At 37.5% G+C, this 13489-nt stretch overlaps 1 protein-coding gene across 1 annotated transcript in view; it reads right to left on the reverse strand.

The window, feature by feature from the left end:
• Window positions 1–608: 608 nt before the first annotated feature.
• LOC104167648 (plasma membrane calcium-transporting ATPase 2-like) overlaps window positions 609–13489 on the reverse strand; it is a gene marked incomplete at its 3' end in the record, with an annotated part of 55409 nt that continues 42528 nt past the window's right edge. The window contains exon 2 of the mRNA XM_009707962.1: window positions 609–806. Coding sequence (XP_009706264.1) covers window positions 609–806 — 198 coding nt within the window. The remainder of the gene's footprint in view (window positions 807–13489) is intronic.

Raw genomic sequence — 13489 nt, forward strand, 5'->3', positions numbered from 1 at the left:
GGGTGAAAAAAGGAGGGGGGTGGGAGACCGAGCAGGGTGTTAAAACTTCCTACAGATATCACAGAAGGATTCTGCAGTATACAATTTAGTTTGTAAGTAACATGACTTAGCCTCTAATACTCCCTTTTGAGCCAGGGTCACTAGCCTTAGCTATATCACTAAAAATACTAAAATGAGTGAATTTCACTAAGTGCAAGCTTTCAGCTGGCATGAAGTAGCTGAAGACTTGTCTATGTTCATGTAGATAGGATACATCAGTTATATAAGCAATTACATATTTATAATGTGGTAAACAACCATCTAAGATGAATAAACAAACACCAAACACAAGCTCAAAGGTGAAAACAGAAACACAATACTTCAGCTTTATAAGAATATTATGATTTTTCTTTAACTCATTTAGCACATGTCACAAGGTTGAGCTATTTGCATAAAGAAATGTCAAGCATACAAAAAAATATGTCAGTACCAGATGCAATGATAACAGGATCAAACCACATGGAAATTTCCTGTTAGCGACCTTCTGGAGGGTGGGGATGGAATTAATTTGAGATATAGGACCGGTTTTACTTAAGCTTATACAAATGACTTCTATAAAAAGTTTTTACCTTCATTCCCTTCTCCAGGTGGCTGATAAAACGAAAGCCCCAAAGATATGATGGCTGCAATTTCCAAGATTATAAGAGTCACATCCTGCAATGCTTCCCAGACTAGCTGTAAGAATGTTTTTGGCTTCTTTGGAGGTATAAAATTTTTTCCAAAAATAAGCTTTCTTTTTTCTAGGTCTGCAGCAGTGCCAGCTAATCCTGTAAATAAAATAAAATAAAATAAATTAAAATTGCAGTGAAATAGAAAATGCCCACTTGTATCTGCATTCCTATAAATGATTTCTCCAAGAACAACAAGAAGCTATACCACCCATGACATAATAACAAACAGGTAGATATTCCACTTAAATTTTGTTTTTGCAAGATGATTTGTCCTTATGTTCTGACCAGAATCCTTATGGACTCTATTTAGTACTAATTCCTGCCAGTTTCAATCACAAAAAAGTCCTTGAATTAGTACATTTACTTTACTAAGACTATTATATATACATACATGTAAGCAATGATTTCTGAAAATAGATCGTAAAGCACAAAATAAATTGTATTTGGGATGAAGTTGGAATAGCTGTTGGCAGCTTTTGGTAGTATCAGGTCGATGACCTCAAAGTATAAATCAATAAAGCATGTCTTGTTCTACTTCAGCCTCTCTTGATGCATATGTATTGCCACACAATTGCTGGAACAAACTGCATCAGTTTTTTGTTGAATGAAAAAAGACAGCCAAAGTGACAGGTTATATATGCAAAGAAAGTAAAAAGGAAACGATATGGTTCCTTAAATCAATATAAAAATGCAGGTATTTTGCGTGATACATCAACTTAAGAACATTTCCATTTACGATACAGTGTAAGAATGTGTGGTTGCGCTGAACAACCCGCTTAGGTGGTTTTTTTTTTCCTGTTTTTAAATTATATTAATGTATGCATGTCTAGCACCTTTTTCAGGGGGAAAAAAAGGAAAAAAAAAAAAAAAAGACTTGCAAGTGTTAGTGTAGAATAACTGTGCCCATATACTGCGCTCTCAGTAGCATAAAGAACTGCTGTAAGTGTCGAATAATATTTTGCATCAGTTGGAACATTTACAAAACTGTAGGTTTTCAATGTGATCAGTAAAGTCATTCATGTTTATTCACCCTAACGAAAATACTTAAATTGGGAGTTGACCTCGGAGATATACAAAGGTGCCTGTAAGAGAGCAAGAGGAAAGGATCAATCCCATGCTGTAAGGATTCTTCTCAGGCAGTTTAGGGTAAGTCCTTGCCTCTCCTGAAGCACATCAACACCTATGGGGTACTTCAGGAACAGAAAGCCCTATTAATACCACCTTCAAGAGGTCAAGCAAAACGAATCAGGATCCTAATGTGCTAATGCTACTCAGCTTTATGTCCCGTTTATTCACGACTGGTGCAACTGTTCCCAGCAGCGTGCATGTCCCAGTAAGTCACCTCTTGGATGAAAGCACCAGGCTCAAGCATAATTTCCTCAAGACGAAAGCGATGCTTTTCTGAACCTATCAATCCTGCCACAGTACAGGCAACGACGGTGACTCACCTTTCACTTAAGGTATATAATTACAGCTGTTGGGTAGCTTCTGGCTCTTGGTTAATTCATCAAACTTTCATTTCACTGTCAGCTTCTAAGAAATCCTATCCTTTTCTCCCAGATAAAGGCATGCTGTAGTTATTATTACCTCACTTCATTTAATTTTCAGTACCTAGTGTTTAGTGACACTGTAACAGACAGGTTCCAGCTATTGTGAAGTGCATCTACGTTATTCTCTGGAATTCAAACAGTAACATGTCAAACCTTCCCGCTCCTCCATGAGCTCCCAGTCAGCTTGCAACGTGGGGTAAATGCTTTCCCCTATGAAATACAAATTGCAGGCTATGAGCCATTTGGGTAGTTGCCCTTTGGAGAATCAATGCAGATGACAGCAGGTAGGACAATACACGTGAGAGATCAGGGGAGTCACTCGCCACTGATGGGATCTGACATAGGGACAAGCCTTTAGCAGAGACCAAACAAGGGCAGTTTGATTAGCTTTCAGAGGGTGGCAAAGCCCTTTGATACAAGGAAGGATTTTCACTAAAAATGGACTGCACAATTTGCACTAGGACCCCAAAAAACAATCTATTCCAAATACAGCAGTGGCTTCATACATAAAGGGGAAAGTACACGGACAGCATCGATAGTGCTAGGGATTTTTGGCAGAAATGTTCATAAAATGCATCTACGAGCAGCAATACAAAACCTTGAAACAGAGAAAACTCAAAAGCATATTGGAAAGTGGAAGGAAGAGATGTCTGAAAAATGTCTACTTTGCAATACAGAACATATGTGCACAGTGGCGGGTTAGCTCCAGCAAGTAAGTAGATGACTGGGTACTCAACAGCACGGAAGGGATGGCTGAAACAGCACAAGAAATAGCTGTAGTATTTCTCAGCAATCCTAATTATATTTACCTAGACATGAAGAATTCACGACTTTGAAATTACGCTATATACTTTTCTGTCAGGAGGCCATAAAAAAGTATACATATCCTATCCTATGTTACTGATCATAATGCACATATAAATGCACGTGCATACTGAGAAGCCTCCAAAGCAAAAGAAAAATACTGGAACTCAAAGAGCTGCTTTTTCTCTAAGACAAAAATTGTTCATTTAGACACCATAGAAATTTAGACGCCATAAGGTTGAGGACTAGATTGAGTTTAAAGCATCTCTGGTCACCATTATCTTCCAGATTATAGTCTAAGTAACCTACGTTGGAATTTAGACTTAAATTCTATTTAAGTGTACTCTCTCATTTTTTGCAATAAGTAGTATCTTCCTTAAGATTCATAAATAGACAAGGGTAAATCATATGTGTGATTTTATTCTTTTCTGTAACTCTACGTCTTGGTGAAATGACTGACCATGTCAGTCTCACCTAAAAAAAAAAAAAAAGACCATATTCACCTTTAATTATGAAATATATTTTCTTGTAAATCATTTAGAAATACTGGAAAATGAAATTTGATGTTCAGTTCAAACCAAAAGGTTTCCCTTCTCCTGAGATCTGGCCATCACTCAAAAAAACCCATTCAACAACATTTTGGGGTTGTTTTTTTTTCTAACACTAAATGCCAGAGACTAACAGACTCCTGTATTTAGAGAAAGAGAGAAAGGAAAGGAGAGAATGAAGAAATCTACACACCAGTTGATGAAATCACATCATAACAGTCCTAAACATTACTGCAGAGATAAGGTCAGAAAGGGACAATAAAATACATCAAGAAGCCAAAGTTATACAAAGAGATACAGCTAAGCAAAATGCGATTCAGAATCTGAGGCAATGTAAGATGTTCATTTTGCAAAAGCTTCCATAAATTCTCCACGCTATTGCCAGCAGAAGGTATAAGGGGGCACTCCTTATCTTTTTCAAAGAATCTCCTTTATTCAGAAACATTATTTTAAATAGTCCTAAAGGTGTTTTGAGCAAGCCTAACTTAGTTGCTTGAAGAGGATTAGAGGTCGCTCACACTTTCCGTTGCACCGGCAGATCTGCAGGATGCTGGTTCCCAGCTGCTACGCACCGACAGGCAGTACAGATGGTAAAAACGTCAATTAGCACAGTGAGATCTGGAAGTGGACATCTGTCCTCACCAGTACTTTTAACCAGGAGATGGCTTTCCTGCTGCTAGATTGTTTTAATGTTTTTTTCATATTACACATACTGACTTCATTACTGGTCCTGAACATTTTTTTTTTTATTTCTCACTTGTCCCTTAAGTATGGAGTCCTGTGACAATAATGAAAGAGCATTGCAAATGAAAGTAATTTGAAATATCATTTCTATATGAAGATATAAAACAACTAATGGAGCAAAAAAGAACCAGTGGGGACTAAAAAAAAAATGACTGGAAATACCAGTTCAATAGGACTTCAGACTTCATATGTTACTGGCAAAAGAAGCAGTCATCTGTCTTATATTCTGTATGAAAATAAGCCATAGACTGGCTGGTTTTATGTTCATTTGTCCTCACAAGCATGAATATTTTATTATATTTGAGTGCTTTTCTATGTTGAAGCTGTGCAATACTTCTTTGTTTGACCCAAGTGTTTCAGACTGATTATGCAGATTTGGGTTAAATTTACATACAAATAGTATACACAGGTTTAAGAGATATTGTGAAAATTTATTACTGATGCTTCCAGCACTTGAATAATTTCTTAAGGTTTCAGTTTCCAAAAATTTTCCCCAAAATTTGTTGGAAATTTGTGAGAAAAAGAAAGTAATTGCATAGAAGACATTTTATACAATGTTGTGCAGTATATTAAATGCATTTCTGATTTCATCTGATTTCATTCCAATTTCATTGTTGTTTTTTTGGAGGGAGAAGAAGATTAAAAAACTGGAGAATGAATTTTTTCTGTTCCTTATCTACAGCTGTCAGTTACTGCATGCTGAATATAAACCCACCATTTCAATTAATGCTTCCTGGAATTTTGTATTTCTCTGACAATCATCTCCACTGCAACCAAATGTAGGATGACAAACAGAGAATGATTTTGACGCTGCAAAAATAGCAACAGCACATCACTACTAAAGCAACAATTAAAAAAAAAAAAAACAATCATAAAACTCTTAAGAGACTGTTTCACATCTGCTTAAATTATGAGATGAAGAACGGAGAATTTACATTTGCACTAATTGTGCAAATAAACCATTCATTACTTACTAACTTTCTTCTGTATATTTTCTGATGCATCCAGAAAAGTAGATAAAAATTTCAAATAGCAAAAACTGTAAACAATGTAATTTAAAAATCACAGCATATGTAATTTTTAATGCAAAAAATTGTTTGGCAAGGAAAGTAAAGGCTTTGCAGTGATGCTGAACTGCTATTGAAATTAACGCTTAGAAGTAAATTGACTATTTTGGTTAGTGAACTCTAAAGACAATTAGATATGGCATGCATGAATTCTTCCTATGAGAACACAGACTTATATTTTATCTCATGAGCTCCTATCACCCTAGTCTCAAACTGTCTTCTCAAATGATAAGCATTCCTAGCATCACATTACCTAGAAACAGAAACAAATAGTAAAACACCACAAAGTATCACCTCCACAATTATTTCATTTCTTTGCCTTGTTTCACCAATTCCATTTATTTCACATGAAACAATCCCTGCCATTACTACTGCTACATAGCACTTTAGTGCAAGTTGCCCAGGCCCACCAGCTTCTATAGCTCTCACATACATTCTCAGAACTTCATAACATGAATTAGAAATATTAGCAGTTACTGTTATTGTAACACAGAAAATTCAAACCCACAATCTCATTCAATATTTTTAGTGGGATTTTAGTCTCTGGTTTTGGAAGCAAATTTCTGTGCATGATTTTGCTTTTCTCTCTTGAAAAATCTAGAAGGGACAGCAGGTCTTTTTTCTTCCACTTCAATCTACGAAGTATTATCTATCTAGTGACTGAAAGAGCTGAAAAAGTCACATTTTCAATTCACATCAATAGCTAGTAACTAACAGATTTAGTTTCTGAGATTTGCCTTAGGAACTGTTCCTACCTAAGAAAGTGGAGAAGGCAAGGAGACATGCATAGTAAATTGTGATTACTGTTATGGTTTTGATCAAATGCTAAGGAAGGTCTATTTTGTCCCTTATGTATAATGATGTCATCAAGCACACTGTGATGTAATCCAACATCAGTCTTCATTAGCTCATGAAGTCTCCAGAACACTTGTTTAAAGGGTATCTAAGTAAAACAAACACCTGCTTTGGTACCAGGAATGACCCCAAAATCTATGTTGCATTAAACTACCTCTTTTACTGACACAAGATTATTTTTTTGAACTAAAACACACACCAAAGACGTGAAACACAAAGTGAAAATATTTATACCTAGAATGGATGCCTTTGCGACCTTCCAGTTTTATCACGTACGTTGCTTGAAAAATTTCTGAATGCAGTACGCTGAAATTCTGTTTAGGTTATATTAAAATAAAATCAGTTGAAAGAATCCAGTCCATCAGTAGGACAGTATTTAATGAGAGCATTTACTAGTTTCAGCAAGCTGAATTTGAATTTCACTAGTGAACAAACCTCAACGAATAAGCATTTCCTTCTAATCTCAGAACAAAGAAGCCATCTGTAAAGTGTCATGAATTTCATTACCTGCTTTCATTAATATCACTTGCTTACATTTGTTTCCATAAATTTTAAGAAATTTGTCCAAAAATGAAAAGCGTTTGGAATTACAAATCATGTAGCACATGTCCTGTAACCTTTACGCTGCTGGTGTTACTACTTCTATAAGCCCATTTGGCAGTTCTGCCAACAGATCCTTGCAGGATTTAGAACCTCCTTGAGCCAAATGCTTTAACAGCTAGATCTAAATAGCCAACATCCAGAAAAGAGGGGCACAGAAGTCGCAGAACCAGGAAATGAATTAACTTCCCTTCCATTTCCTCATTAATCATCCTCCATCTTCACATCTAACAGCAACAACTTGCCAGGTCACCATGTTCTGCTCTCTTGAGTTCCACCAGTTTCAGCTGCCACCTCGCAGTACAGGGACCATCCTTCAGCATCTGAAAAGCAGCAAGCTGACTACAAAAACCCTTACATAAACCTTCCCTGTCATAGGTTGCAATCAAAACAATCACTCTTAAGTCACACAAAGTACACAAATACACACGTAAATCCATGACTTTTTTAAAATAAAGTAACTGAAGAGCTTAACATTCATTCTTAGAGACTGATGCATCTAATGTAAATGTCAGGAACAGATACAGAACAACTTGTATTCCTACAATGGGTTTCTATCTCTCCGTCTCTTTGTAGCTATAGAAATGCATCAGCAACTTTATCTCAGTTTTATGAGGCAGCGAAAGGCTGAAGTTCCTGCCCCAGACAGTTTGGTGGCTGTTCAGAGGAGTAAAATCACATCTCCTGGGATTCATGATTTATAGTAAGCTGCAAGATACCATGCAGGATTTATTACCACCAAGAAGTAGTGAATGCTCCATGACATGTTTCATTTATTTCCCCATCTAGCAAATTTGGGTTCATTTCTTCTATCTTCTTCTAATTTCTTTTTAAAGTAAGCTCTGAAAAGAAGCTATTAAGCAGGAACAAATAATTTACATAAGATGACTAATAACAGCAGAACCAGAAACGGTTCCCGATAGCAACTATAATGTAGCCCAAAAAAAAAAGCCACTCATCTGAAGACACGCTACAATTTCATAATAATCTAATGACTGGACTGATGAGCAGTGCATAACCAGGAGTCAATATCACGGCAATGGATGATACATCAAATGTTAAAGGCAAGATATGCATCGTAACAGATGACTAATATTTTTCTTGCCTAAACAGACAACAAAAAACTTTCTGCAAAGGCTGGTAACAAAGCATTCCATGAGAACTGAAGGTCCAGTATGAAGAAAGAGGAATTAGGATAGCTTTTTTACAAATGTACTGCTGTCAGTGGGAGCATGGTTGTTGAAAGGGAAGATAATCATCCCACCAGAAATCATTTCTTCAGCTCTTACTCCACTCAATAATCATTACACCATTTACATATGTCTTATCCTGTGTACCACACGCTCCTGGAGATGCTTTTCTTTTGTTCTGTCTTGATGTATTATGAAGCCCAATAAAGCCATTACAGATTCAGGGCAGCAATACTAATAAATACAAATAATCTAGTATGTATATCCACCATCCAGCTCCCACTGATTAACAACCAGATAATAAGTAAGCCATTAAAAATTCCTTGTTACATTATATATAAACAACAGTGCAGATCTCCACCTAGCACTAAGAGACAGTTAACCTAAAAGTTAAGGAAGGTCTTTACTGAAGCTAAGCCAACCAAGCCCAAGCCAGCTGGATACCCCACAGATGCTGGGTGCTTCGGGTTTGTTCAGCATCACATATCCTCAGCAGTTTACTGGTACTGGTCCTTTATGGAAGAGATGGAGAAGGAACAGGGAAATGTAATGGTTTCTTTCCACCATCCCCCTTTTCCAGGTGGTCAAAGCCTTGAGAGTTTCTTCAAACATCTTTTTTTGGTTATGTAAATGAAGCTATGTAAATTTCACTCCCACAGAAAGTAACATTATGATTTAGAGCGGACTGTACAAATGCCCTCTGCACAGGCTTATGTATTATCCACAAAGCTCCAATTTCCTATTGAAACACAGATGTATAAGATGGGATCATTTCAATGAAGTTGATGGAGAGTATGAGGGAAATAGTATCAAAAACATGCTGTTACAATGCTAAGTTATAATATGATTGTTCCAGATAACAAGAAAGCTTTTTCTTGCCCTTAATATTTAAATCAAATCAAGCATCCCTAACTACAGCTGAAGACACACTCGCTGGCTATTCTGTAGGATCAGGCTTGAAAAGCACTAACGTATGAATTGGGTAAAGGCAGAGAAAAGCAACCAAATCCGTTTAATGGAGGAGATGCAAGGTCTTAGCCAAGAAAAAGAACAAGGAATAAATGAGCACATAATAAAGTTAAAGCAGAAAGCCTTCCTTATTTAACACACCTTCATAACCACTTACCATCACTCTCACTGGACCCTAAAAAAACATTCACCACCATTGCTAATGGCAACCACAGGGGATGGGGAGGAAAAAAAGACCCTGAAATCAGTCTGTGATTCTCTGTTCCCAAACCACAGTTTGAGTAGCACTGCTGACAAGCAAACCACCTTGGTTGCTACGGAGGCAGCTTCTGCCTGTCTGTGTGGAGACAGCACAGCCTGGGGAAATGCAAGTCTCCCAATGGAAACACTACCATCAGTCACAGTCCATAGGGAGGCTCTGATTATATGGCTCAAGTGAGTGCCTGCATGAAAGCATCTGCCAGCTGGAAGCTGCGTGTGTGCAGGCGCTCCTCTAAGCCCTGGAGTAAGTGCAGCCGAACAGGTAAACCACCACCGACCCACCAGCAGGACCAGAGTTAGCCATGGGCAAGCAGTAGAGCAGGAAATAACATAGATCTATGCGTGGGATCCCCTCCTAGCAGAAGTGAGAGAAAAAAGGATGGAGCCACACATCCACCTGCACACAGGCCTATACTTACTGTCAATAGCAAGCGAGTGTGAGCAGTGGCAGTGGGCCTGGGGACTCCTGCTGCTGAGCAACACCACAACAAAGAAATCCACAATTACAAAAATAGCTGCTAGACTCTCTGCTTTTCATAGGTGATAAAAAGCCTTCAACTTCGATTTTTCCCATTTCTTAGCACAGTATGACTTCACGTCACTTGAAGCTTTGGAAGTAAAACATTACATTCAAAGGACATACATGCCCATGAAACGCCCCAGAAACTGAGGCCATCTGACTGAAATTCAATACAGCACAATACATAGCAAGGGGAGCCTCAGCTAGCTTCTCCACACTGTAATGTACTTTCAGGCTGATGTGGCCTAGAATCACTAAAGACTTCAGATTTTCTGTTCAGTTCCACAGAACATGTCCACTCAGGGTGATAGTCACGGTAATCCGAGAAAGCCAATGCCCAAGGAAGAAATCATGTGCAACCGGGAAAGCATGGCCTGAGAGAGGAAGACATTATGCAGCTGAAGGCACATTAGACAGACTTCTAAGCCAGCATGACGCTCTTATGCAGTATCCTGAAAGTCCCATGCATCTCTCTTATTATATGAAGGATCTTTACTATGATTATTTGTCACTGCAATCACCATAGTTTCTTTAGTATAAGCAGTTCCAAGGGTCTACAGTTCATATTTATTTGATGAAGCCTATTGGAAAGGTTAAAAGTAACATAGCATAACAACATATGCTCTCATAACAACAGCACGAAAAGAGGGTTTGTTCTAGACAAGTCCAGGAATTTGTAGGTTAAGGGAGCTAATTCCTCATATAGATGTTTTAATCTTTTACATTAAAATAACTAACAGAAGAAGAAATCTTATATTCTGAAGAAAGAGACACATTTTTGTGATGTCTATAAAGGGAGTCAAAATGAAAATACCAAAAACCACTTTGCCAAGTCTGCTTCCATAGCATGATTCCTTCCCAGCCTCAGTTAAGAAAAAACAACAACAAACCAGATAGCAATGAGCTGCATTTTTCTGAGGTGTTACCTCCAAGTGCTGCTACTTGGCAACTCTTCTCAATTTCATTGCTATCTTTATCGGAGTCATCTGCTTTTCCTGTGAGTAACGTCAGCTACACAGCAACTGTACTCATTTCAAGCTATGCCTTTGCAAGAGGCAGAGCATTTGCTATAGTGTATGCTATGCTGCTGTGTATTCGGAGACTATTCAACGTATCTAAAAAAAAGTGAGAACACTGAAGAAAACAAAGCGCTATGATCATTATGCCATCTGCAAGCAACATTAAATGCCACTATGACTCCTGCAAGTGACAATGATGTCACTCAAAACCACAATGCTCAACTTGTGAGGAGACAGCAAGATAGTAAGATGCTTTTTGAACATCCAATGGATTACATCCCACTGCTCAGGAGTATTAGAGTAATTAGACCTTTGAAACCTCTCACACAGCACACACATTGTTGTGCTCATTGTTACCTGTGTAACATCACTGCACTCATCATTACCCTTTTGCTCCATCCTCTTCATAAACAAGTGGGACCCATCCTTTAGATCATCATCTGCCTCTCCTGTAGAGTTAAGTACCACACAGACTTGGGGAACAATAAAAGTGAAAGAAGCTGTAAAATTTCATCCAAAGGTGCCAACATGAATACTATTACAGTGAATATCTCGTAAGTGAACACAGATATATAGTCAAAGTTTTGAGTCACAGGGCACTGGTAATTTAGCAAGTCAAGCAAGCTCCCCATTGCCCCATTTTCTAGATAAGTGGAGAGAGATGGCAAAGAAAGTCTCAAGATTTTCCAGTCTTCTGGTAATTAGTTAATTCAGTCCACAAAAGCTGCCTAGGTGTAAAAGAGCAGCAGAGTAGAGCAGGGGACTCATCATCAGTAGCAGTGTTTTAGTTGGGATGATGGCACTATTGGAACAGATGTAATGTTATTCCTCCAAAGAGTTCTCAGCCTTACACAAAGATAATAAAAATAGGATAATACCAAGAGATGCCTTTTTTAATACTGAAAAGTGTCAATGTTTTCTTGACTCTTGTTTTATTTTTGAACGATTAGAAAATATAAACTGTGATCAAAGCAATCCCAGAATGTACTGTGGGATACAGCATTATTTCATTCTTATACCCACATGCAGCAGAACTCCATTAGGAACACAACACCCACAGACGCCTCCTAATTTAGCACACTAAAAAGCCCAAAAGAATAGACTCTCTCTTATATGAAGTATATATTGTCAATCACCTTGATTAGCCCTCAACATAACTAACCTAATCTGAATGCGATAATCACTACTGAAGTTCTCCAGATTCTTTTTCAGTGCAAATCAAACACTAAATTAAATTTATAAAGTAAGTACCTCAACAAAGGTGTTCCTGGACACCAGCTGTAGTAAGAGTGTAAGTCAGAAGCATTCAAGGACACAATATATTTTTATGCACACCAAGCTCGTCCCACTCTTAGTAGAAATATTCTAGAACATGTAAGACTTAACCAAGGTTTGCTCCTAAGTTTTCTCTGCAGATGAACAGTGTATCTCACTAGCCTGAAGACTTCAGATCCAAAACTCAGTTCTCACTGCTGACAAAAGTAAGAACCATTTTGGGGATATCAAAGATGGAGTTCCAGCAATCCAAAAAGCCACTGAAAATTGCTCAACTATAAAGAAGCTCCATTCAAGGTAACAAAAGTAGGAAAGGATTTGTATTCAAAACTCTACACTTTAGTCATAATATCTATGTGTTCTTTACGCTAAGAATTACTTCTTTCATCTTTTAATTTTGTGTTCTATGGTTTGAGAAGTTGAAAACTTTGTGTGTTTTTGGCAAGTGCACATTCAAGGGAATGTAATAAGGCAGTTCTGCAGCAAAGCTCTGGCAGAAGTGTGCTCACATTACCAATACTTATGAACTTGTGTTAGACACATTAACAGAAACCAAAATATTATATTGCATCATAATAGAAGCACCAAATTCGTATTAACAACCATCCTTGGGCAGCTTCAGTGAGTAAATAAAAATCACCTTTTCTTAACGCCCCCAAAACAACCCCTACAGCTATTAATTAATCTTCAGTATATGTGTGGAAGCTTAAGTTTTTACTTAAAATGAGATTTCAAATTAGAAGTCATTTAATCAATTTATGGCTTTAACCATGTTCCTTGCACAGCAGTTACCTATGTTTATATTGCGCTAGCCATTTCATGTTACTTCCAGTCCATTAATTCATTGCTTTGCTTAATCCAGCTCAACTGAGAAGACGCACTCTTAATCCAAAATAAGAACACCCACACAAAGAGTTAAGCCATAATGGTTAATCAGGAATAGATGTTCCAGAATAAATCCACAGGCTGAGAATAGGTAAATCCCTATGACTGAGTTTGATTTAGACCACTTTCACCTCAGCTTCTCAAAACTGCTGCTAGAGACAGGTACCTCCTCATCCCACAGCTACGGCAATATGGATATTTGGAGTTGAAGCCACACATCACAACAAGAGAACACAATAATTTGCTTTGTCAAATCAGAAACAAATTCTTGCAAGTAAAGAAAAACAAAAAGACCAAGGAGCAGAAAAGAAGCAAAAAGAGATTAAAGAAAAGCAACTAAACCCAACATTCTTCTTATATGAAAACGGAGCAGAATTCTCAAAGAGTTTTATTGTGTAACACAGTGGCATAGATGTAGATAACCACTAGTTAGGGACTTAATTTAAATTCTTTACACTGAAAGGGATGGAAAAATGAAGTTATCCCAGTTAT

The sequence above is a fragment of the Cariama cristata genome, unplaced genomic scaffold (assembly GCF_000690535.1).
Source record: "Cariama cristata isolate BGI_N322 unplaced genomic scaffold, ASM69053v1 scaffold15999, whole genome shotgun sequence".
Lineage (NCBI taxonomy): Eukaryota > Metazoa > Chordata > Aves > Cariamiformes > Cariamidae > Cariama > Cariama cristata.